Here is a 26809-nt window from a genome sequence, read left to right as displayed (position 1 = left end):
TAGTAGTACAGAATATGAAGTTAATAGCTAGGACAATGCATATATTTTAACACTCATACCCCAGTTTTAAGCTCTTCACACAGATAATCCTTTCCAAGCCCTGACCCACGGGTGCGCGTCGCTGGCCAATTTTGGGCATCTCGGACTGATTTTGGGTGCCTTCCACAGACACCACTTCCAGCACACCATCGAATGCCTCAATGCAGCACAGATAACAGGGGCCATCTCCAAGCAAATGCTGCAAATTTGGAAGCATTCTGCTGACCTGCCCAAGCTAATACAATTTAGATTCTATTTAAATTGAGCATATTTGCATTATTTATTGTCTTCTCCAACAATTATTGGTTTTTGCTAATTATCAGGGAAGCTTTGCAGCTTAGTCTTTGCTACTTAATACCCTATTCTAATTGTTTGGATTCTCAAAACAAAATAAAAATTGAAGGCAGAATTTTTCAGAAGACTGACTGAGTCCTTAAGAGTCTGCTTCTATTACAAGTTGTGTCAGTGCTGCTGTGAATTTGGAGCATGTACAAAGTCCTAACTGAAGCTGGCTTTCATACTTCAACAAATAGGCAAGAAAGTCACTCCCATAACTTGTTGGGATATGGAGTGACTTTAACTTTCTTAAATTTTCCTCTCTTTCTCTTAGCTGCATTTCCACATAACATTAAATGAAGATGGTTTCTTACCTTGGGTCCTGGGTTCAAAGAAATGCATGGTTTCCATACTTCTCCATCTTTTCTCCTAATGGTAGCTGGTATCCCATAAGCCCACATGGTTGAAAATCAATCCCAGGATACACTGCTCTTGTCTGCTTCTCCCTCATTGATCCAAGTACTCTGCTGGGCATGGCCTCAGCCAACTGCTCCTGAAGTTTTTATTGTTTTTCACTGCTCAGAAGCAGCAACTGATTACTCATTAGAGTAAGACTGTTGCTCTAGAACAGCCTTCTCCAGACAGGTTTGGACTACAACACCCAAAATTCCCATTCAATGGCCTTGCTGGGAATCCTGGGAGTTGCAGTCCAAATGCCTCTGAAGGCCACGAGGTTGGTGAAGGCTGCTCTAGAATAGCGCTCCCCGCTGCTGCCACACTTCAGGCCAATGTGGAAGCATACCAGTCCATGACCCCACCTCCCCCTGGGCATCGGATTCACACAGGTTGGAAGGTCCACCTCTTCCTGCAGCCAAGCCCATGGAGAGCATCAGCACAGTCAGCCATACCAGGTACAGAGGCAGCATGTCTCACTGGGAAGTTTCCGAGGGGGTGCATGTGTACGTTTGCCTGAGCAAGTATCCTTGCTGGCTGCAGGGAAGCTGTTTGTCCTGCAGTGGTGGTGGGGGCCAGCAGGACTTGTTGACAGTCCTGAGAAGTGTCGGGGCCATGATAGGAGCATGATGGAGGGCAGGAACAGAGTGGGAGACAAGGGCTTTTCAGAGTGGGTGCCCTAGAGACATGCCTGCGCTCAGCCCGTGTTTTCACAAAAGGAGAACACCAACTCTAACAGCAACAGCCATGTCAATGCGTCTCTTGGGGAAACGGCAGCGACTAGACAGGAGTGCCAAGGATGGCCACCTGCAAGGTCAATGCTGCTGGAGGAGATGCGGTGCGATGCTCCAGCGCTGCCAAGGTTCCAAAGCTGCAGGTGCGCATCTGGAAGGCTATGTGCAGGCAGAGAAGAAAGGGAGGGCGCAGTGGCCAATCACAGTATGGATGCAGCTGCCTCAGCAGTTGCTAGGCAGACCTGAGCAGTAGAGCATACAGGCTGGAGCATCTGCGGCAACCATGACTAGTCTTGCTGCAAAACATGATGGTGGAAACGTAGAAACTTCATAGCAATTGGGTTCAGGTATGCAAAAAGCCATGGTGAAGTGTTGAAACCATATAACAATCCATTGTTTCTCTCCATGGTTCCACAGAGACCAGCCTTACCACCTTTCACCACCTTTGCTGGGTTCACATATAACAAGCTATGCCACTGTGGTGGGTTTGTCATTACATGTGTTCCCAGCCATTGAATATATATGCATTGCTAATACTAAAAAAAAAAAAAAAACCCATTATAGAGCCTATGTTTATAAAAACAAGTATGAATTTGTTCTTTTAATGTAATTGTTGTGTCTTTTTAACTTTTAATTTTGTTAACTACCCAGAGAGTCAACAATATATACATGGATTAAATAAATACATAAATGAACATTCAAATTTTTATGTATTGTTTTACTGCTGCTAGGATTTTACTATTACTCAGAGTTATGAGAAAGTCATTCATTAAATACATGCTGAAAGAAGCAATTTAAATTTTATTGACAAGACATAGCAGTTTATTTTTAAAAAGACACAGTGCTTTCCCTGGAAAGCTTATTTGTCCAGAGAACATCATTTGAACCTGCAAAACTAATATATTAGTCTCCTGACTAGAGAAAATGGAACAGCCAAGGGAAGATGCTGCTGAGTGAGGTATCCGTGTATCTTCTGAGACTTCTTGCAAGACAATTCCCTTCATCTTTCCGTTTCATTTCATGGAGCCGGAGGTTTCTCCATTCCTTAGTTAGAGATCCACATATGTTCTGGCACTTTGTTTTATACATGATGGGATTGTAAACAGTGAATATGAAACTAGACTGAAAGACTGCACAAAACAGTAAGCACAGGAAATAATTTATGACCAAACTCAACATGTTAGTTGCCACTATCTGAATCAACTCCAGTGTTCTCCCCAGACTGGACTTTTGAGGCACATGCTTCCATAGCAGTGACTCTGCATATGCTTGGCACGAAGAAAAACCTAGCAACTTCAGTACCAAACAGCTTTTGGCAGCCCCATTTAAAAGGATCAAGCAGCAGGGCAATATGGAAAGCTTCTCTCTGCCTGAGATCCTGGAGAAAACAGCTGCCAGTCAGAGCAAACAATGTTGGGCTAGAGCAGGGTACAGAATTTCTTTGAACTCAAGATTCAAATTCCATGTCAGAGAAGTTCTCAGGGCTTGCATTCCAGGGGTGGTACTAAAAAATACTAAGATATTTTAGCTTAAAGCTTTTACTGTGAGTAACTCAAGACTTAGGAGAGACATTTAAACTTTTTAGAATCTAGTAAAAACTTCACAAAGAGGGAAACCACCAAACCATCAATAACTAGAGGAAAGGACATAGGTCTAGGGAAAGGGGACACAGCTGTCTGGAGGATGCAGAAGCCTCAACTGGGACCCCAGGAGGAGTGGATGTGGCCTGCAAGTCTGAGATTCCTTATTCCTGGCTAGACAGGACAAATAGATTAGGCTACTGTAAGGCTGCCTCCTGTGTTTTTTTGAAGGTCACCATCATCCCTGTAAGCAAGTGTGTAGCTGTAGAACATCAAACAGCAACTGGCTGGTATCTTACAGCAGATGTCCTGTTAGAAAGCAGCCTTATTCTTCTTGACAAGGCTGAGCTCTTTCATCTCTGACCGTTCTTCCACACCCTCAGGTTGCTTTTTCTCTGCAAGGGAAGAACACTGTACACCTGTAACTTCCTGCACCCCAGGTAAAAGAGCACGGGGGCTGGTAAAATTGAAGTGGAAAAATAGCTAGAAATGAGAATTAAAGCAACATCTTTCCCTGTTCAGTCCCTGCAGGTCCATTCTGTTTAAGATTGCAACTTCCTTGGTTACTTTTGGTTAAAAAACTCACACGTGCATCCAAAGAAAATCCCATTGAGAAAAACATAGAGGCAACCAAATACATGGATGGTTTGGACCGAGTGTGATCGCAACAGGCCTGTGTCTTCAAGTGGGGCTCTATCCAAATTACAACAAAAGTGATGGATTAGGCTTGGTGAGCAAACTTGTTGCTTGTTGCTTATTTGATTTATATCCAGCCTTTCATTTTTTTGAAAGAACTCAAAGCAGCTTACATCATTCTCCTCTTCCTGCTCTCAGATTGATCCCCACAACAACCCTGTGAGGTAGATTGGGCTGAAAGTTGGTGCTGGCCCAAAGTCACCCAGTTGGCTCCATGGCTGAGCAGGGACTAGAACCCAGGTTTCCTGAGTCCCAGTTCAGTGCTCTTAACCATTATACCACACTGGCTCTAATTTCATCCACTGTTGTTCTCCCAGTTGAAGTCACATACCTGAAGCCACTGGAAAAGCTCCTTCTGCACTTTTAGTTGTGCCCCCCATTGGATTGGATATGACCATGATCCTTAGCACACGTTCTGGGAAATAAGCTCCATCAATCTCACTGAGACTTGGCCTAAAGCACATATGCCAATCAAAAAGTTGCGGAAAGAAGCATGGGAGCCTCACAGTTTGATCCATAGCAAAGCCCATTCAGGCTCATTATCTGTGCATTCATAAGATCATTTGTCTAAGTGCGTAGAAAAGACTTGGTATCTTTAAAAGTTACCTAAAACCCGTAACAACTCAAAATGTAGATTAATTTTGGAAATGAGAATCAATCCAGCATTTGTCTCTTGAGCTTCTTAAGCTTAGGAGCATCTTTGGAGCCCAAACATAAGATGACCAAGAGTTCTTCTCATGTTATGGAAGGGGTTGCAGAGCAAAAAGCAAGCCTTCAGTGACTTCCATATCACACTGAAGGTTGGTGGGGAAAATCAAGGGCAGGAAGTCATAACTTTATAAGCATCAAGGCAGCGTCAGCATCTCCTTAAAATTCCTCACGCACTGTCTGACAGCAGAAAGGTACAGCTGCGATTGTTCCTCCTGGAGGTTGAAGTGCGGTGGAAAACCCAGCAGCATGCTGCCCACTCAAGGGAAGCCAGTCCAGCTGGCTACCACTCTGTTAGTGGTCTTGGCGTGTCACCATCCTGACCATCTTCAGTGCCATATCACCTTGGTCAGCTGGCACCTGATGTGGGGAGAACAACTCAGTATTAGCAACTGCAGATAATTGGCCAGCAAGCCACAACAAATTAGCTCTCGTTCTTCAAAGAAGGAGGCATTGGGAAGATTCACAGGGGCAGGATTCTCTGTCCCCCTTTTTGTGAGAGAGAGCTTTGGCTATGGGCAATATAGAAACAAAACTGATGATGATGACGACATCATCATCCATGCCATCTAAGGACAGCAAGTTGGAAATACGCATGTAAAACTCCCCCACTCAGTATTTGGGCCAGGAGAAGAGGAAGGGGAATGAAAATAGAGATTTGAGGCCTACTAGCTTCAAGCATAAACCAGGAGGATCTAGAGCTGTTCTCTTCATATCAATTGTGCTTGCTCCCTGAAAAATCAGAGTAGCTGGTAGAGGCCTTTCCTGCGGCCTTATGGGGACCAGATATTGCACTATACCATGCGAGGAGATACTCCATGCAATGCTCTGCTCTTGCTCTTTCTAATACTGTGGCACAGACTTATAGTACATTTTGTACTGCTCATGTCAATCTGCACAGCTTATTAAGATTGCAATCACCAGATTCAATTGAAGCAAGGCAAGCAATCAGGCCCATTATGATATTCTAGTTTACCTTCCAAGGATATAAAAGGGACTTACCATATGTCCTGCTTTTAGAATCCAGAAAAAGTCTAAGTTATCATAGGACTTATGGAAGGCTGCTGTTTCTTTGGATTCTGGGCCTGCATATAAAGCCTGCCATTTTTGTTTACTGAACTGTTTCAGCTTGGGCCATTTCAGCTTCCTGAGCCATGCTTCTTGACCTGGACATAGAAAACAACAGAGTTTATTCATCTTATGAGAGAAATGCTGTGCAAGAAACTGGTGTCCCATTTTGACAGACATCAGACTCTACTGTTCAATAAAGGAAAAAAAGAACATGCTGGAATCAGAATAAGGAGGTCATTAAAGCACGGCTCCTTCTCACATTATCTCCTCAGGCTTGTACCCCAAAAGGACAAAGTAATCTATCTAATCCCACTCCCATATTGGGTGGGTTCACACAATTACACATCCTAGTTGAAGGCACCTTATTAGCATAATTACCCTTGCTGGGCATGGATTGTCATGACATCCAAACTTGGTGAAGGTGGTTAGCTGGGGTAGTTTATAAACCGTGGCTTATTCTAGGGTTGATGGGTGGTTTGTAACCCATTCCAGCTCCCCATACTTGCTGAGCTCAAATATCAGAATAATCGGCACCTAGCAAGAGTAATTATTTATATTAAAAAACATTTATATTTTTGATTTATATTATAATTATTTTAGCTTAGTGTTGTAAGCCGCCCCGAGGCTTCGGCGAATGGGGCGGCATAAAAATGTTTTAATAAATAAATAAATAAATAAATATGCTAATCAGGCAGCTCTCCCCTGCCTGATTAGCATAGGGAAGAAATAAGCCACTTGCTTTCCTCATGCAATTATGCAGATACAATGAGCATGCAGGCACAGGTCGGATCACGTCACCACAGCATGGACGCTGACTGTGCCACTGATGAAGGTGACTGATTCTGAACACTGCTATGGCTTAAAACGCTGACCACACACGTTCAAAATATGATCTCCGTCTGAACTGTCCCCACATGCCTCATTTCATCATCTACTTTAGAGGATAGTTGTTCAGGCAAAGGACCATTAAATCCCATGGCAGGTCCCCTTACAGAACAACCACTGCTACCTGTGCGGTCTAAATAATAGCTGGGGCTGAATTGTGTTAGTCGTGATGGGTGCTGTATGTCGATTGCCAAGCGCTGACTATCGCTATATGTCAGCTATTCAAATGTTGTCTGTTAGAGTCATTTAACAGCACACATTAAATGGGAAATTTAATCAGGCACTGCTTGGGTGGTATTCCCAGGAGGTGGAAGGATGGGGGTGAGAATCTGAGCTGCGCTGGTGGCCAGAACAAGATCAACCACCGCTGCATCTGCAGGGTGAGTCCCAGGCCCTGCTGGAGCTCCCAGTCTACTGATAAGCACAAACTGAGAGTCCCGGAGAAAGTGCTCTATCAGAGCAAGCTCTTCCCTCCAGACCTGGCTTCAGCAATGCAGGTCCTCCTCCTGGTTCCAGCTATGCCTCCTGCCTTACCATGTTGGCTCAGCAGCACAGGTCCTCCTGTTTGCTATAGTGCCTGCCCCTTGCCTGACTATGCCTGCCCCTGGGCCCTGCCTTGCCATGTTGCCCTGCTGTTGTGCCTGCCTCTTGCCTGATCTACAGCCTGCCTTGCCCATGTAACCTGCCTTGCCATGTTGCCTCAGGTTCCTGCCAGCTTTGGTTCATCTCCTGCCCCTTGCTGCATCTGGTTCCTATTGTCTCATGTATCCTCCCTTGCCATGTATCCTGCCGTGCTGTGTCTCCTGCTCTGCTTTCCTGTCCAAGGTACCTGCACCTCTGTTTGTCTTCCTGGTTCTCGGCCCTTGGCTTGTTCCTGATTACATCCTTGTTCACTGTGACTATCAAAAGGGACCCAAAGATCCAAAGGAAGAGGTTATTTATAATATAATAAAGTTATTGGCCTGATGCATAAACAACACTAAAGTTTACAGTTGGGGCTTTTTGGCCAGACATTGCTTATTTTGGCACACTTGGAAGTAACTGAGCCTGCTTTTCTGGGTTGCTTAGCAAAACAGAAGCTGACAAGTGGTCAAAACCATGCTCGCTTGCTCCCATGTGGTCACAAACCATGGGTTGTTCTTTCAGGCACTGAGGCCTTGATCGCTTTCTAGCCATGCTTTGAAATCCTGGCTTGTTCCATGCATTGAAAACAGAAGTAAAGAGCTCTAACCTCCTCAATGACATACTGAAGGAGGATTGGGTAGAACTCGAGCTGCATGCATGTACAAACAGTATTTTGTGCTACATCCAGTCCTGATCTGTGGAATGGAGCAGGCAAACAAAAATGAAGGACTCCACTGATGACAGAAGAGATGAGTCCTGGGCTACTCAAAAGGGGGTTGCCATTGCTACAGTCATTCCCATTAGACAACTGGTGAGTCCTTTGAGACACCTCTGTGCAACTGATATATACATGCAATCAAGCAGAACAAGTATATGAATTTATGGCTGCAGACTCTTGTCACCACCCTGTCTTTTCTGGCAATTACTAGTATTGCACACAGGACCGCATTTAACATCATGATTAAATGGCTGTGGTGCCATCTATGGCCTCTAGAACGACACAGTGCTTGACCCTTAAATAGTCCCTGACCCAGCACCCCGCTCCCAAGCCAGGCCTCCAAAGGGGTGAAGGATACGAGTATGAACATAGTACTTGAGCATAGGTTTTATCTGTATTAAAGAAGTAGTTGGGTACTTCAGTCCTATTACCCTCCTAGAAGTAGGAGGGTAATAGGACTGCCCTGTAGCCAAGGAGGCCATTTGAGCAGGGCTTCAGCAACCTGATTTTCCCAAGGCAGCCCACAACACTGTCCATCATCTTTCTTTCCGATCAGACCTTTCCAAGAGCCAACTGGGTTGTGCCCATTATGAACAGCACATCACCAGAAGCCCTAGTCTAGAGGGCTTCCTGGCACTGGGTGCGGTAAGCAGCACTGTGGTTTCTATCACATGAGCTGATACAGTTGCAAATTTACAGTTGTGAAAGGGGCTACAAATTTTTAGTGTTTGTGAATATGAATTTGAGAACACAAATAATGGCTGGTAAAATTTCAAAATAGTCTGAACGGGGATTTGGTGTGCTTTGGAAGCAAGTCTAATACTTGGCTCTGGCCATTCTAAAGACCAGCAAGACCCTCCTCTAATAACAATTTGCACAGGAATGGGTGACATGGAAATAGCCAGGACAAGCAGCTAGACTCAATATGGTTGTTAATATAACTCCCCTTCCAGTCTCCTGGGCAGACTCCATAGCATGACTGTTCCACCCTACACACACAGGATAGCCTCTCTGATTCTTAAGCTGTTGAGATTTTTCCCCTCCATATATCACTCAATGGGACCCATCCCTCCCTTAGGATGCCTCCTGTTTCTTCTTTTCATCTAGCTACCCTTTCCTCAAGCAATTGCTTAACTTGCTTATTTCTCTCTACTGCTCGACAGTCTGTTTACTTCCCAACCTTATGGGGTTCTGGCTTTGCTACCTTTGCCTTGTCCCTAAGGACAACACAGTAAGTTAAGGCCAATTGTCAGCTTTTCCATTCCTTGCACTTGCCAATAGCATTGCCTCCTAAATGATTAAAAGGAACTTTCTGTGCCACCATACCTACTCAGGCAACTAACATTACAGGCTTCACCACCGCAAGTGCAATCCACCATAGATTAGGACTTGCACAACAAAATGTATTTTTAGCCTCCCAAAGTATTATAAGGAAGTAAGACTATCTGGGGTAATTATGGGGTAAATACCCATGAAGACTTGTGGAATACAAGGTAGTAAACAACTCAGCACAAATCATGCATTCAATTATCTCAGGACAAACAAGTTAAATCCTGGTTTCTAATGAAAGCACAACCCACGCAGATGTGGTATAGCCATGGCACAGTTGTGCGAATGGGTTTTGCCTCCTTAACAACCTGGGTACCAGGTAGCAGGTAACTACCCAGATATCATGCACACACTCTGGAGAGTCCCCACCTTGTGGCATAGTAACATCTAGCAATCCAGCTTGTGCCATTTCACCCGCAGGAGAAAATCTCCTTACCTATGGTAGAAACGATGAGGTCCAACTGCCCATTGTAAACAGTAACATTGACGCTGGCTTCCAGCAGATCTTCCACAATGTCTATTGCATGCTTCATGAAGTCTTCAGCCATATTCATGAACACATCTTGGGACTGGCCTGGAGGGCGATGGCGAAAATGCCAGGGGTCAGGGAAGGGGAAGAAAGAACGGATCATTTATAACGTTCTGAAGCACAGGCCATACCACTTCACAACTCTTTGCTCCAGGCCACAAGTATCCCTCAAAAGTACCTGCCTGTCAGAACAGCCAGTAGCATCCATCTTCTTTCTTTTAAGAGTCTCAGAAGTATTCAGGAAAGAAGCCAGTCTGTCTCCCTTTTTTGTGTCAGCAGAATTGTACACCCACTTTGATACCGAATTTGGATGAAGTATCTTAATTATATATGAATGCAAGTGTCCTGCCTTCCTGGAAGCATGTTCTGAAACCAGTCCATGGGCTCCAACTGACACCCCCAAATTGTTTGCAAAATGTATGAAGCTGTTTGGCCCCATTCCTGCCTCCACTGCTGGGACGAGAAGTTGCTGATTCAATTCAATGCTTTTTCCAGCCAGTGTCATCCTATCAGCTTATGCTGATGTTTGAGTGACCATTACAGGAACCTGATTAGACAATCTTTGGCATGATTAGAGATGCGATGCCACCCCACAGAGATGGGATGCCAATGAAAACCTGCCATCCCACAGAGGTTTTACCAGACTTGAATAGGCCTTACCACATGTGGGCATTTTAGACTGTAAGCCGCTTGGAGCAAGGGCATGATCTTTTGTACTTCCTAATGCAGTGTGTGCACACCAAGTGCTGTATAAATAAGAATGCTCATGTAACTCTTTAAAAAGGGGAAAGGGGGCTTGATCGAACCTATCCTATTCCTGTTATTTTGTTCTTTGGGGCTGCCATCCTAAACATTCTTATATGGGATTAAACTCTACTAAAATCAGGGGGACTCACTCCTGAGTTCAGGAAAGTGGAGAAATGTGGTCCTAAAAATAAATATGCATTCCCACCACTGCATCTCAGAAGTCTGAATGGACAAAAAGATTTTTCTTGCCCAGCAAGGTTAGCTCCTCACCTGGCACAAAATACTGGAGTGCCAATGTTATTTTGCCATATTCATACCATTTCTTATCAAATGAACTTGGGCAGGTAGAACTCTTACTCCCATCCCGATTGAGGTTCCTGTGGGCCAACATATGAATGGAGTGCTGGATCAGATGGACCATTTCTCTAACCCAGGATGGCTTTTCTTACATTCTGATACCCACTTGGAGCATCTCAATACCCATCTTGAAAAAAGTGTCCTGAGAACGTCTTATGTGCATACAAAGGGTAGCAGAGTTCAGTCTCCACAGACGAAGCAAAGTAATTTTAGGTACCTTCTTTGGCAAATTGCTTAATGCTTGTGAAGGAGAACGTTTTGGCTCTTAATTTTCACTACTTTGCAAAGAACATAAAAATCTGCTCCATCTTCCACCTGCACCCCAATAGCTTTTAAAAAACAGATTAGTTAGTACAAACTCTGGATAAAGGCTACTCCAATTAGGAAGACAGACATTAACAATTTAACAATGGCCACACCCGGGACTTCAGCATCTGTGCTGCAAACCTTACTTCCACTAGAGCTGGCAACTCAGGTTGAGTCCTTCCACAGCGACACTCCTTTCAAGTGGGCTGTCTACCTTTTCATAGGTGCTTTCTAAAAATTGGCATATGCACCCTTGGGGTTTGTACATGAACTCATTAACCTTCTTAAAATATGAAGATATGAACATTTCAAAAGCCATTGCAATTAATTATTTTCTGGAAACGTGTGTGGAGGATGTATGTGCCTATGTATATATGCATGCATAAATAGTGGGAACAGTATATTTCAAAAGTGCTGATCAAGCAGCAGTGTCCACCGTTTCCCAGTTCTAACTGAAAACACTCAGAAGAGCAGCAAAGTTCAGAGCTTGTATCTACAAAGAAAAAGACTGTCTAGATCAAGGATTCCACTGCACATTTTCTTAAAACCACCCCCACAGAGAACATAGACTTCTCCAACTAAGGACAAGAAGTGCTATCATCTGAAAATGTTATTTTGCCTTGGAAAAAAGCAGAAGAGCTATGGAGAAAGACCAGGATATGTACACCCCAAAAGGCTAATTTCCCATTTTCCAGCAGACTAGCGAATACAAGATCCTGTTTGCGTTAATTGATGGATATCAGATTCAGTCCAAAAGATAATGCATTACCTCCCCACTGCACATTGTCTGGAATTATTTTCAGCTTCTTTCTGATGGGCCCGTTCATTAAGTCGCTCAGCTTGTCTTTACTTTGATATTGTACGTGACGCTGGAAGAGTTTTACTGGAGAGAGAGAGAGAATGGTTTTTATTGCAAATTGCATCCGGCAGTTTATCTGGAGAGAGGACAGCTTGTATTTATTTTCTCATTAAACCCTGGTGTCTATCTTTTGAGAACTGCCAACACTGACAACACAACAAGTTACCAAAGACATAAAACAATCAGGCAGCAGGACATTAATAAAATATTCCCTGTGCACCACAGCAGAAATGAAACTAAAAAGCAATAAAAGTGGGCCATAAGCAGCACTAGCAAGGAAGAGGATTCAGTGCCAGGTGCCGATCCCCAGAGTACATTCCTCTTCCCTGGTTGCCACCCATCGAATCACATGACCCAGAATCACTTCTAAGGCCTTAAGCTAGAAGCTGTACAGAAAATGAGGGATTCCCAAGCCCATGTGCCCCACTGGCATAAAGGTGGGAGGAAATCTGCAGAGACAGCATTTCATTTGCCCACCCGTCTCCCCCGGCAACCTTTCTTCCATAGCTGCCTTTCTCCAAGACCTGCGAGCAAACCAGCAAGAGACAGCCTTGGTGGTGGAGGTGAAGCAAGAAACACCCACTCTGCCCACCACCTCTCCCAACAAGTGTTCTCCTTCAGGACAGACTGCAACATCTACCAGTCATCAGAGCCTTCTCTGGCTTGATAAACTGGTTGAAAGAGTGGTACTCTGCCTTTCACCAAAAAAAAAAAAAACTCGGGGCAGTTTGCGACAAGTAAAAACCAACATAAAAAAAGCAATCTGTCATGGTCTGTTCTGTACAGGTTGACATAAAAGTAAGAAAGTAAAAAGTATTTCAGCCCTGTTTGTGCCTAGTCATTTTTCTAAAATTAGGACCAAAGAAGATTTTTGGCAACAGATCCTAAGGGACTGCGAGGGTTCATTAGCAAAGAGCTGCAGTGCAGGTGAGGAGAGGGTCTCTTCTGCAATGGAGAAAGGGGTGGGGGGTAAAGTTGTTTATATGTTATCCCCAGGCCCACATTCTGCATCACAAAGAAAGCCCAGCTTCCTGAACCTAAGCATTGCTTTACTTCCATTCTCTGCTTTACATGAGTTCAAGTTAACCCCTCCACTACATCCATTTCTCTTCCCTGACAAGGAGGCAAAAATGCCATTAGAATGCCCCACTCCCAACACAAACAGGTTTTGTTTGTTTACTCACAAAATTGTGCCTGACCTATCACAACCTCATGGACAACATTCCTCCAGGCTCTCCTGTCCTCCACCATCCCCCAGAGTCCACCCAAGCCCACACCCACTGCCCCAGTGACTCCCTCTAGCCACCACATCCTCTGCCGCCCCCTTCTCCTTTTGCCATCACAAACAGGGCCACCAGCCAAATCCCACAAAAGGTCATCAGCTAATGTCCGGCACACCAACTTTACATGTCACGGGCTTTTTTTTTTTTTTTTGGTGGAAGTTGTGCAGCAGGTGTGCAGACCCCTGGCAGCTGCAAAAGGCACCATGTGAAAGAGGATGCCGCCTGCAGGACTCCCTCTCAACTTACAGAAGAGTGCTGTTTCACTTTCACCAGAGGCAAGAGCCGTTTTTGAAGGTGTGTCTTGAGTCAGAATATTATAGAAATTTACACCATTCGTGTACTAGAAGAGAAGAGAGAATCCAGTGAAGAGAAAGGCATTCCAGGACCTCTATCAGAGAAGAGTTTGCATTCTTACTAAACTTATGTTTTCTGCCTTACATGGAAAAAAGATTGGAAAACCCAATATAAAGTCTGTTCTCCTCCCTCTTCTACATTCATGTCCACCAAACATAGGCTCTTGTCCGTAAAACTTCATATTTTTAAGTCTATAATTTGCCCTAAATTACTCCAGATTTCTATCCAGTATCAGGATTACAAGATTCCTATATCATTACTGGTTGCGCAGAAGATGCCATTTGGGTCAGTGTCAGTTGTCTCAGCCCCACACGAAAGGCCAAACATTCACCTTCTGCACAAGTATTCGAAGCGAAAGAGTCTCGTCCCCTTTACATCCAAGCACCGCACTGCCTGTGCTGCTAGCTATTTTCCAACAGATAAAACTATTTCTTCTCAACCATCCCCAGCATGTAAAAGCATGATAAATACCCCCATACAATGGTCAAGCTAGGCTCAGCCTTTTTCACATTGTGGAGATCTCACTGAGCAGCCATTTTACCTCTTCTATGATATCCTCCGCCCGACTCCAAAGCAATGTGGCCAGTTTGAATTCTCTTTTATTCATAGCATCTAGAATCTTTTTAGCAGCAGTAGTCACTTCCTTCAAACCTTTATCGTCAAGGAGAGACTGTGGAGCAAAAGCGGGAAAACAAAAACCAAAGGAAGAATTAATTGAGCATATTGCGGTACATTTACTTGCAGACGAGTACAAGGTTGTATCTTAACCAACGAGCATTATTTGCGTTATCTGTGCCAGTATTTTTAATATCAGTGGATTGTAAAGTGATTCATTAGTTTGAGGAAAGAAAAGGAAATCTTTGGAAATTACCATTATGGACTATTTTAGTTGCTCTGAGCATTCTAGAGGAGCACCGGGACGCTTAAGGTACAATCCTATAACTTCAAAGTGTCAGCCAACTAAGTCTTTGCAGGGCAGAAGAAGTATAGAGGTGACCTCCAAGTCTGGAGGGTTGTGGGCAGCCTCACTGGTTGACCACTGTTTATGTTTAATTTCCATATGTTTCAGATGTTTTCTTTATTTGTGTTATATGAAAAGACCTAAGGTTACAAGCAATACAAATTTACTGGATCAAATATCAAACTTTTTGATTAGAATTCTACTGGATGCTCAAGTTGAAAAAGTGGGAACAGTGTTTAAGCTTCACAAATGTACCAAAGTGGGTGGCTTTGGGCAACAAAGACCTGAAGTCTATGAATCTTTGGTCTGCTCCACTGTGACAATTCTCATGAAAAGTGAAAGCGCAGAGTAGACAACTAAAGACTAAAAAGCCACCAATAGCATTGATGAATTAAATACTTACAGTGCTGTAAAGGTAAGGCCCCCAGGAAAGCACAGAATCTAAACGGTAGAAAAATTAAGAGTTTTCATGATGCAATAAACTTTATTAATGGCAAGGTAGAAAAGTAGACATCATCACTAGGAGTTTTTCCTGTACATGTAGCATTTTAAAAATTAGTATTTTAAATAGCTTTTAGTAGTCGCTTTTGATTTGTTTGATTTGATTTATTTTTACTGATTATTTATTGTATTATATATTGTTCATTGATTGTTTTTATTGAGTTTTGTATTATTTTATTGTTATTTATATTGATATTTTTGTAAGCTTACAATAAAATAATAAATATGCAATGCAAGCTATGCAAGGCCACACCTGCTTTGCACCTAGACTGCTTTTTTGAAAACTAAAAATTATACATTGCACATGAAGACCTAAGTTTTTCTCAGTCATCTCAGATGCAGACTTGTTTTTTCATAGTCCCCACCAAGTCTCAAGTAACACATCCACTGGAAGGAAACACTGTAAGAAATTATTGCAGGGCTCCACCTCTTCTGGTGAATACAAAAGAAAGGAAGTTTCATTCTTAAGCCTTCATGAAAAGGGCTCGGTATCAAGGCTAACAGTTAAATCACAAAATGCCAACAATACCCAACATTCCCAGCTGTATGGCTGGCTGAGGAATGCTGGGAGATCTGGGACTTTTTTTCTGCCTGAACAAGGGTAGGATAATACCTTAAGTGGCATTTAGGGATTCTCTTGCTATTTATATTAATCTGCTCTGCCAATTTAAAATGTTCAAAGAACTATTTTAGAACATCTGAAATTTGCACCTGAAACACAAAATTATTTTTACCAAGGAAAGAGATATCCTTGAACATCTGTGAAATGGGAGCAAGAGCTATTTCCTGCACTCTCCCTCTGTCTCACCTGCACACCCACACACAAGTCAGCCTAAGAACTATGCCAGAAAGGCTCACCTTAACATACCTAAAGGAGAAATCCAGGAATCACCAAGAGCCACTCCAAGAAAATTGCACTTTATTGTCTTAGCTTGAATTGCCTATAAGAAAAAGAGCTTGTGTAAACTGAGATTTTCACCAATGAGTTACACAACATTTTCATTGCGGCCAAGGCAATCTGATAGTACTTCAATTGCCTTCATGTACAAATATTGTACTTTTTTAAAATTTTTGCCAAATGCCAAGAAGATCTCACAGATTTTTTTATCAGATTGAACTGAGAGTGCTGAACAGATGCTGAAGACCGTTTGCTTGAGCAGGGATGGCTTTGCTTTACCTTATGAAGCTCCAAAGCAATGGCAGCCGCCATTTTTCCTCCATAAGATTCAGAAAAGATGTAGAAAGGAATTGTCTGCAAGGGAAGCAACACACAAACAGTGAAGGTGTTAAAGCATTGTACATCTTCCAGTAGACACACACACAACTCAAACCGTAGTGCACAACAGAAAAAAAACAAGGTTGCTGGGCAGTGTACTGAACTGAACTGGGAGAATTACCTAAGAAAACTCACTCAGTCTTTTGTTGGTGCTGAAACCCTTGCTGGGGACTGCTCTTTTTCGAATGGTAATGGGGGCTAGAAGCTTAGAACAAGCAGCGATTCTCAGGCAGGAGCACTTCCCCACTTCGTTTTTCCAATGCTTGCAGGGGCAAGGAAAGTCTCAACACAATGGCATCATGTCACCCACTTCACTTCATGCAACATCATGAGGAGATTACAAGCAACAGCAACCATGGCCTTAGAATGACAAGTGCTGGGTATTTCATTCATTTCGATTTATATCCTGCCTTTTTCCTACAAAGGGCTCAAGGCAGCTTACATCATTCTACTCCTCCATCTTATCCCCACAACAACAACCCTGTGAGGTAGGGCTGGGCTGAGAGTCTGTGGCTGGCCCAAAGTCACCCAGTTGGCTCCATGGCTGAGCAGGGACTAGAACCCAGATTGTCTGAGTCCCAGTCCCATGCTCTTAACCGCTACATTCTGAGCTGATGGGACGACTTGGAGGACTATCTCCAATGCTAGTTATAGCAATGGCACTCTCCTGGGCATGGCTAAAGGTCTTCTTTTCTGTCTGATCGGGGGAAGTGAGCCACCAGCAGGACTTGCCTGGAATTCTGCCTTAGACTTGAAGAACTCTCCGAGAACCACCATCATGTCCGAAGTGACAGTGCAGAGGTCTGTGGCGTATGCGAGGGTGTCGTTCACGTAACTGTACCCCGTGCCAACGGGGTTATCAACAAACAGCACGCTTGCTACCTGCAGCTGCACCACCAAAAGAAAGGAAGAGGCGCCTTTATTCACATCGGCACCACGTACAGAAACACACACAGGACAGCAGTGTGGTTGTGTGTTGTCCTGGCAATAGCGCAAAACATGGCTACATTCAGTATAAATACATAAATAAAGCCTGGCAGAATGTTCCGCATTTCCCTTTAGTTTCACCTTTCGATCTTGCAATGGACAGATTCGGCCCCTGCATAGTTCTAACAAGAAAGGAGTTTTGCTAGTTCATGGCTTGACTGTTCTGAGCAATCACTTTTCATCAACAACATTTTAATGTTTCGAGGTGATGTGTAAATATAAATATAAATATCACACGAAATCCTCTTAATACACATGTTTTTATTTGCATGATTATACAGCACCCCAAGGTCCTCTGCTGGTGGTATAGCAAGCACATTACAATAAATATATCTGCTGCAGTTTAGCTTTCAGTATATTCAAAGATATACTTTGGACTTGTCAGTTACAAAACAGATGCACAGAATAATCTTGTGGCACCCATGATCTTCACCACAGCTATATCACAAGTTGATTTATTTATTATTATTTATTACATACATTTATACCCGTCCTATTGCTTCAAGCACTCAGGACGGCTTACGAGATATAAAAATACAATAAATGTAAAACATTAATTATTAAAACAATATAAAGCAATTAAAAAGCTTTTCCTGGCATGGCAGTAAGCAGTGGGAAAAGTTTCACCTTGTTAGTCCATAAAAGACATAGGAGGGTTTAAGAAGTGGTCACTTTGGTGGTATATATTGGCTGTTAGGGGAAAAAACACAGGAAGGATCCTGAATCTCATCAACTAAACAAAACAAGCATATATAGAAGTATTGCAATAGTAACACAACTAACCGCAACATTTAGGGATTGTGACCTGGAAGAGCCCTTCAGCTTAAATAGTAGGGAACACTTCATACTTTAAGCATGTGTTTATATGAATGATCAGTTCCTTGCCAGCAGGAAAATGCTGTATCTTCTATTCATAAGCCATGATACCTACCCAAGTTGTCCTTCGTGGTTTTAGATCAACATCCAAAGGGCCAATCTCTTCAAAGTTCCCATATCCACAACCTGAAGCCCCTGGGCCTCCCTAAAAAAAAAAAAACACAGATCGGAAAGGAAGCAGATGAGAATTGAAGCAGAAACATTTGATATAGTCTTTTGCTTGTTTATCTCCAAAAACACCCTATGATGTAGGCAGACCTTTTACCTAGTTTGCCTATCCATAGCTAAACAAGGATTTGCTTTGCTCAGAAATCACAACAACATTTGAAGCTTGACTTGCACAATGACCAAAAAATTGGGGCTGCCAATCCCCCACCCACCAACCCGGCTGAAAGGGAGTCTTTGCCTTTAGCAAGCAGCATTTCAACAGCTGCAGCTTTACACAGCCTGAGCAAGCAGTAATGGGGAAAGGCACACCAACTGAACTTCTGCTTCTCATAGACCTCCTCAGCAGAAAGGCCCCCTGCCCAACACATGAAAGGCCAAACAAGCCAGGCGGATGCTTTTGCCATGGTTTCTCTCTTTCCTTCACTGTTCCTGCACCTTGACTTGCTGCTGATCCTCCACCTACAGTACACACACCAGTGCTTCTGATCCTCCTTGTATAGGCTCCCTAGGCTTTTGCCAGAGAAAATCTTAGCCAAGGGATGCAAGCGCCGTGCCCCTGAGGATTCACTCAGCACAGTAGGAGAGAGGACAGCATGCATTTCTCTAACACATATGAGCAGAGCTGCCAATTTTTCAATCAGTCCTCCCTGATGAACCTTCCGCATAAGGAGGGCAATTTCCAAGCTACGAAAACAAACAAATCTGGAGTGCCACAAGTTCCATCATGCATAGCCAATAGTAAAGGATGATGAGAGGTATAAGCCAAAACATGCAGAAGCCCCTGCTTTAACTGGTTGATTGCAGCAATTAGCAGCTGATGGATGTCATTACCTATTATCACAGATAAAGCCATTAAAAGCTCAGGAGTAGAGGCTGAGTAAAAAGTTGGCAATTCTATATGTGACTTATGATAGAGTTGGAAGGGGCTGAGAAGGCCATCAGGTTCAACCCGCCGCCGCCGCTGCTGGACACCAATTTATACTATTCCACTATGAAGTATCTAACAGGGTCGCAGTATGTACAGGAGAAGAAAATACAGGGCAGGATTAAGAAGGAGTAAGAGTGAAAAAAAGTTGACTGAGAACAAGTCCTATCTTCCACTCATAACATTCTAATGTTTTTCTACCACATCCTTCATCTTTCTCCTCACTGCGAAGGTAGGAAACGCAGAATTGCTGCATAATGCTGTTGGACTGTCAACACCAGGACCACGCCACCTGAAAGCACCCTAGCCTGTGGGAAAGCAAAGCAAGCAAACTGCTTTCACAAATCACACCCCACACCCTGCTCCAACTTACCTGAAGCCACATGATCAGAGGAAGCTCTGTGAAATTCCGGGAAGGGTTGTCTGCATAGTACAGCCACCAAAACATGCTCGCATTGCTTCTGACGGGAGTGTACCCCCATGCCTGCTTTGGCTCTTTAGGTTCCTTTATCAAAAAACCTGAAAGGGAAAGCCCCAGAAATCATGAAGGCATGGCATGCATTTACCATGGTAAATAGGAACAGAACACCTGACTACAGAAGACACATGTTTATCGTATTCTCAAGATATACAGCAGAGCCATCTTTTCCTTCAACACCAATGCATCATTCTTGCAACTGATAATTTATTTCTCTTATATTCTGCACTAATTTGTTCAAAGGTCTCTCTAAGCAGATTACTGGAAAATAAAAACAGTAAAAAATATAAATAAACAATAGCAACAATAAAACAAAAATACATGCATAGCAATATACCATAACGATGCACAATAAAATCATATAGTACCATATACAATAACAAGATACAATAAAATATGCAACATGCAGCAGAGAGATTAGGGGTGAATAGGTTAAAATAGTATGTTAAAACTATGGAACAATGAAAAACTATATACCCTAAAATGGAATATTGTAAAATCAGTTATTAAAATGTCTGGACAATCTTCTTGGACAATTAGATTTGCCAACTTTATGTGGTCCACTGAAATACACTAAAGTATTTGCATGCTGGTTTCTTGCTAGAAAAATGGGTACTGCCTTGCAAAGGCTAAGGCAAGCTTGGATAAAACTGTACTTCACCCCTGCTCAATTGTAAAAGTTCAGGTAGCACTTGAGAGGTCCAAAGGCCTGCTCCAGGGTATGTTCAAGGTCAAATTTTGGAAATGATATTTGCCGCTTTTTTAAAAGCCCTATGTCTTCAATGTCCCATTGAAGTCCGGGCCCAATTCAAGGTGTTGGTGATGACCTATAAAGCCCTATACGGCTTGGGTCCTGGTTACCTGAAGGAGCGCTTACATCCATATACGCCTGGCCGCCCCTTGAGATCTGCGGGAGAGGCCCTTCTCCGGGAACCCTCCGTGAAAGAAAGTAGGAGGGTAGGTACTCGGAGGAGGGCTTTCTCTGCGGTGGCGCCCAATCTATGGAGTGCGCTCCCCAGAGAGGTCCGCCTGGCGCCGTCGTTATTTGCTTTTCGGCGCCAGGCGAAGACCTTTTTATTTAAGCGTCATTTTAATTGTTAATATTATTTGCTTATTTTATCTGGCCAGGGCGACTTATTTTATATTGTTATTTTTTGTATTTTAACTTTATGTTGTGAGCCGCCCCGAGGCTTCGGCGAATGGGGCGGCATAGAAATGTTTTAAATAAATAAATAAATAAATAAATATGTAATAACTATTGTTGTCACGCCAGGACACACCACCAAATTAGTACTTTTTTCTGATTCAAAAGAATTTGTGCTTGCTAGCAAGCATACCATTAAACTGCAGACAGCAACTGACATGGAGTGTGGAACTACTGAGTGAGCTGAAAATGTAAGTGCTTTTGAGGAATAACATGCAATATGAGAGGCCATAATTCCTCTTCTCCCGCACCGTCTGCAAATACTGTTACAACATAATTCCGTCCTTTTAGTGGCCTCACAAAGGCAGAAGAATCCTGCACCGGTCAGCAATGTTAATAGCAAAGCAAATATAAGAAAGGAAGACTCTTATGTGCCCTCCATCCCAGAGCTATGTAAGTTCATTTGGATTTAGTCTTACATCAGAATTTCTCCCAGTATCACTTGGAGGGTGTTTTGCCTACACCCAGGAAGTTGCATACCATCTTCTGGCATCCCGATCCTTGGCACTGTTACTCTACAATAAGCCCCACTCATATCAACAGGAGTCACCCACACACATCCTGTCACTAGAGATGGTGTAGGATGTGGAGAGACAATGGCCTGGCCTGTACATGCCACAGACTAAGCTGGTCCTACCTTTTCAGTCTCCATTTTTAAAAATTCTCTTCCCCTTCCTAAGAATCTCCTCTGAGGGCAAATCTAACAGATGGAATAGAAAAACTCTATTTTTGTGCTTATTTTCTGCTTGCAACGATTAAATCGCACACGCAAAGGAGAACCCAGTCTTGGCCTACAGTCCCATGGCACGGGACTTGGCTTCCCTGAGCACAGACTGAGCCTTGTATGCATCATGGCAAGACAGGCAGACCATCTGCATTGTCAGCTACGTGCAGAGAAGGAAACTTCAGCAAATGCATGAGATATGTCAGACTCCTCCTTCTGCACAACTGGGAAAGGTTTCGTCCTCCTCTTGCGCATAACCACCTCTGCCGTGGCCGTTTGTAGGCCTGATATGAGTCATATGCAGAATGGCTGACAGCTGCGAGTTGGCATCCCATGACTAAAGCCTCTTAAGGCAGGCACTCAGGAATGTCCAAAAAAGAGGAAATGTATCTCCAAAACGACAGGACTTGGATGTTCATAAATATCTGCACAATTGCATTCATCTAAATAGAAATGCAATCTCTCTCACCCTAATGCTGCAGACTGCAATCAGGTGACTTGTATGTGGGTCTACCTGTACAGGTACACGTTGATGATGCACAACAAGTCTCAAGGTTCATGATCTTTAAATCAGAATGTGACTGGAAAGCCCCATGAAATGAGGATGCCTTCAAATACAGGATGCACCCCTAGTAGTCCTTCTGTAGAAGAGACGTCGTATCTGCTATACCTGGTGCCAGTGACCCAGAAATCCCTGTCTTTAAGACCTTCTGCTCCACCCTACTTACTCCAGTAGGTAGAAGCAGAGACTTCTGTTGTCATCACTACTGGGGTTGTTTTTTATCATCATCATTAAAAAGATGCAAACAGCCTGTTTGCCTTTCCTTTCCAGTGGGGAGAAGTGACGGCAACACAACAGGAATGGCTCCAGCAACATCACTATTGATTGCTGGAGAGCTGTTAAGCAATCGGGAAGTCTCTCCAGGTTTCACTCTGGCAACACACACCACAGCCCCAAGAACTAGGAAGCAGAGGTGGGCACAGAAACCAATTCCTATGCAAAACCTTAATCTGTTCTGTAAGTTTCCAATACACTCTCCTATATCTTGCATCACCTGCCACTAACAGGAAGTAGTTCTCCAGCAACTTACCCCACAGTAGCCCTGCTGACACCAATTCTACTCCTCCAGGAGACAGCAGTTTCTCCACCCATCCGTAGGTGTAAAACTAGCCTTGCAATAACCTACTCCCAGAAAAATATTGCCACCTTTCCTCCCCCTGGCTGTTCTAGATGCCTTGAGCAGAATTCAACACATGGTCCTGCACTACTGCATCTCTATACTGGGAATGGTTTCCCCTGTTGAATTTCTGCTTGCTATGCAGTTAATTGTTAAGCAAGAAGAGAACAGGAGGAAAAAAAGGTGGTAATCAATCATATTCCAGAGGTGACTTCCTGCCTAGACTTCTGTAACGCGCTTTACGTGGGGCTTCCCCTGAAGACAGTCCGAACACTTCAATTGGTGCAAAATAGAGCTGCCAGGTTGCTGACGGGGACGGGGCGTTATGCTCACATGACTCCAGTCCTCCACCAGCTTCACTGGCTTCCCATTGAAGCCCGGGCCCAATTCAAGGTGTTGATTATGACCTACAAAACCCTAAACGGCTTGGGTCCTGGCTACCTGAACGAGCGCTTACGTCCGTATATGCCCGACCGCCCTTTGAGATCTGCGGGAGAGTCCCTTCTCCGGGAACCCTCCATGAAAGAAATTAGGAGAGTAAGTACCCGGAGGAGTGCTTTCTCTGCGGTGGCACCCAACCTATGGAATTCACTCCCCAAAGAGGTCCGCCTGGCACCGTCGTTACTGGTTTTTCGGCGCCAGGTAAAGACCTTTTTATTTAAACATCATTTCAATTGTTAAAACATATGATCTGGCCTGGGCAACTTCTTCTTCCTTCTCTTTCTCCTCCTATATTTTTATTTTATACTGATAATTTTAATTTTGTATTTGTAAATCAATGTATTTTTTGTATTTTTATATTTAATGGTAATTTATTATGTACTATTGTATTTCAATGTATTTTATCATGTTGTAAGCCGCCCCGAGGTTTCGGCAAGGGGCGGCATAGAAATGTTATAATAATAATAATAATAATGTATGATTCTGTGCATGCTTACTCAGAAATCAGTTTCCTCATACTCAGTAGGATTAACACACACAAGTGTGCATAGGGTTGTACTTTAGACATACAAATTGTTACTATTGCTAATGTAAGTTATATTTCACTAGCATAAATGGCCTCTAGCATTTGCTGGCACAGCAGGTTTTCCAGCTAAACCCATTGTACCACTAAATTCTACTGCTGTTTCACCAGAAATCACTTATGCTAAGTAAAATCAGCCCAGACACAGTGCATACACCATTTCCTGCAAGCATACAGAACTTCAGCACCTCAGGTTCACTCTTCAGTCCAATTCAGTGCTCAGGGTTCCTCAGAACTGAGGAAGCTCCCTTTCTGTAATTAGAAGAACTCTCCTTTTATATTAAATATCAAAGAAATACACTTCCAGTCATCATTAACTGGGGGTGGGGGGGTGTTAAGCAGGGTGAAAAGCCCAAGGGGTGACTTATTTTATGCATTTATTTATTTACAATATATTCATTAAAAAATCTCAAGAGGTTTTAGATTTAAAAAGACCTCTTCTAACAAGCATAACTTATGATGTTTAAGTCACATGTTTATCTTAAAAATACTTCTTGGTGATCATCATACACATCCATACTACACCTAGCACACTGAACCAAAACAGTTCTACCAGGTATTGGTACAATTAGATGTGATCAGGAGACAGTAGAAGAGAAAGTCGGGGACTGCAAGAGAGAGCAATAGCTCTCAGGGTTTCTTGTAAATCAGTTGTTAATGTTCATGCACTCAATTTTCTGATGTTTAATACATCTGACATGGAAGTATTACTTGACGTTCTTGTGTCTCATCTGCGGTGACCATATCCTACCCTTCTGTTATTCTACATACATTTATGATGTGCCTTTCTATTTCACCAGCTACTAAAATTGTCCCTGAATCTAAAAGTCACCACCATACACAATTCTGTGGAGCACCATTCTGACACCTCACTGGAATCAGACAACAAATACCTGCTGAAACTAAGATTTAAGCAAGTTTTCTCACCACTGATTTGAATAGGACTGGTGCAATCTGATCCTAAACAGACTGATTTAGAAGTATCCTAGATTTTAGTTGAATCTCTCTCTTAGGGCTGCCACCTGATTAAAGATCTCAAACAGAAATTTACTCAGAAGTCAGTTCATTGTTAAGAGGGCTGTGCAGGATCAGACCAAAGGCCTATTCGATCCAGCATTCTGCCTCCAGATGTCTGTGGAAGGTCACAAGCGAGGCCTAACACTATCTCCCTCTGCAACTCATGTTCCCCCGTAACTGGTACAGAGCGGTGTACAGCTTACTTGAGGCAGGTAATTGTGGGAAGAATTCCCATTAAACTCAGGGGTCTTACTTTTGAGTTGACATGCACAGGATGCTTATGAAGTAAAACCGCTCATGCTGAAGCAAAATCCATGCATTTTTTCACTGCTTCAGTTAGTACCTGCTGCAACACACCCACATGTCCGTTTTAAGATGGCTCTTACCATCTGCAAGCTTGGCAACTTTATATTTAAAATATTATTTTAAAAAATCATATTCTGCCTGATTAACATGAAGTACATTTTCAGTCAACTAAAAACCAGGAACCAGTGAAGAGGTGAAACATTTCAGCCTGTGATTCTCAACATACATGCTCAGAATTCTCGGTTCCACACACAAAATCAGTCATTTCTTTAGCAGGCTGCTATCTTAAGTCAAGGCCTGTAAAATATTTTCCAGAAGAATGTCTAGAAGGCAGGGATAGAGTGCAAAGGAAGACAACCCTCATGAACATTGCAAGAGAATTTTAGCAGGTGTATGAGACAGGTCTGGATCTACTAATATTCCTTTTTTTCTGCCTAGTTATTATGGGTTAAAAGAGCTCCTTCCTCATTTTCCCTGCATTTAACCAGAGATGAGGGTGGCTGAAATGAACAGAAGAGGAACCAATTTCAGCTACTCATTTAAATGGCACCCTGCAGTCCAGGACTTGCAGAGAACACCATTTTGCAGATAATCTAGAAAGTGTAGCAGACACTCTAAAAAGCCACATGCGTTAATCGGCTCCTCGTGGCAGTGAGCTCTGCATGTTCTCCTAAGGAGCCATCACTTCAGCCTATTCAGGGAGTGACAACTGTTAAAGTAAACTTGCCATCATTGTCTGTACTTTGCATTTCACTTCCCTCTCAAAATAGTTTACATTCTCTTCCATCCCGTGCAGCCCGGAAGTGTACATAAATCTGCCAAACTGAGGTTAAAACTTCAGGCATTTAACGAAGCAAGCAGGGTACACAAATGTTTGTGCCAGCATAGATTAGTCTAGCAGAGTCTCTTGGTTGCTACTTCGTGCAAGCAAGTAGAACAGCTACCACTCCACAATTCCAAAAAGTCTCTCGAAAAGCAGTCTAAGCAACTTGACTTGATAGATTTTACATATATCCGTGCATTCTATGACTAACCTACATGTACTAAGCCTAGAGGCACCATCAAATTACACCTACATTCTCCAATTTAACTGGGGTATGAATCATGCAGTTACCTCTCCTAAGAGCTTTTAATACAATAATATAAAAATATATCTATATTATACACAGAGAAAGGTTCATTCCCTTTAAGTCTTACCGAAGCTCACAGTTATCAGACAGAACAGTAGAATATAATTCTGTTTCAGCAACATCTTAGCAACAATAGGGCGATTTCCTGGGTAGAAATCATATGACTCCAGTTCCTTGTCAGCTGCTTCTGAGAATAGGAAAATCACGAGCTCCGCTCCCTTTATAAAGGGAACTGGTACGGCCTGCACCAGGGCGCCCCCTTTCCGTTAATCCTGAGAAGTGCAGCCAATATTTTCACGGCCAGTTCCCGAAAATTTCGCATCTAAAAATTTAGAAGGGGGAAAGCATTTTACACTCCGTGAGCTCAACCAGTGGTAATGTTGAGTGCCCACAAGTTTGGACGGAGGGTGTTGAAAACGCAGCTATTCATGAAACTAGCAGCCGTCTAGGTGTGCAAATCGGAGAGCATTTCACAACAATATTGAAGCATTTCTTGCATGCAGTAT

At 43.1% G+C, this 26809-nt stretch overlaps 1 protein-coding gene across 1 annotated transcript; it reads right to left on the bottom strand.

The window, feature by feature from the left end:
• Positions 1 to 2283: 2283 nt before the first annotated feature.
• SCPEP1 (serine carboxypeptidase 1) lies at positions 2284 to 26488 on the bottom strand. The gene is made up of 13 exons (XM_044422073.1): positions 26371 to 26488; positions 19616 to 19761; positions 18205 to 18294; positions 17019 to 17174; positions 16188 to 16262; positions 15879 to 15951; positions 14913 to 14950; positions 14090 to 14218; positions 13441 to 13534; positions 11822 to 11935; positions 9550 to 9687; positions 5489 to 5652; positions 2284 to 4846 (listed from the first exon to the last, which is right to left on the bottom strand). Exons 1-13 carry the CDS (start codon positions 26423 to 26425, stop codon positions 4781 to 4783), a joined length of 1338 nt encoding a protein of 445 aa, XP_044278008.1. The 5' UTR covers positions 26426 to 26488; the 3' UTR covers positions 2284 to 4780.
• Positions 26489 to 26809: the final 321 nt, after the last annotated feature.

The sequence above is a fragment of the Varanus komodoensis genome, unplaced genomic scaffold (assembly GCF_004798865.1).
Source record: "Varanus komodoensis strain SLA01 unplaced genomic scaffold, ASM479886v1 scaffold12, whole genome shotgun sequence".
In the NCBI taxonomy this organism is placed as follows: domain Eukaryota; kingdom Metazoa; phylum Chordata; class Lepidosauria; order Squamata; family Varanidae; genus Varanus; species Varanus komodoensis.
This window is presented reverse-complemented; position numbering and strand designations above follow the sequence as displayed.

Bases quoted from the DNA above. Each gene is read 5' to 3' on its own strand.
- SCPEP1 (XM_044422073.1), bottom strand. From the start codon at position 26,425: ATGTTGCTGAAACAGAATTATATTCTACTGTTCTGTCTGATAACTGTG. The intron at 17,175-18,204 runs GTAGGTATCATG...TTGGTGGTGCAG, and splicing joins AACCACGAAGGACAACTTGG to CTGCAGGTAGCAAGCGTGCT. The intron at 13,535-14,089 runs GTAAAATGGCTG...CTTCTCTTCTAG, and splicing joins CGGAGGATATCATAGAAGAG to TACACGAATGGTGTAAATTT.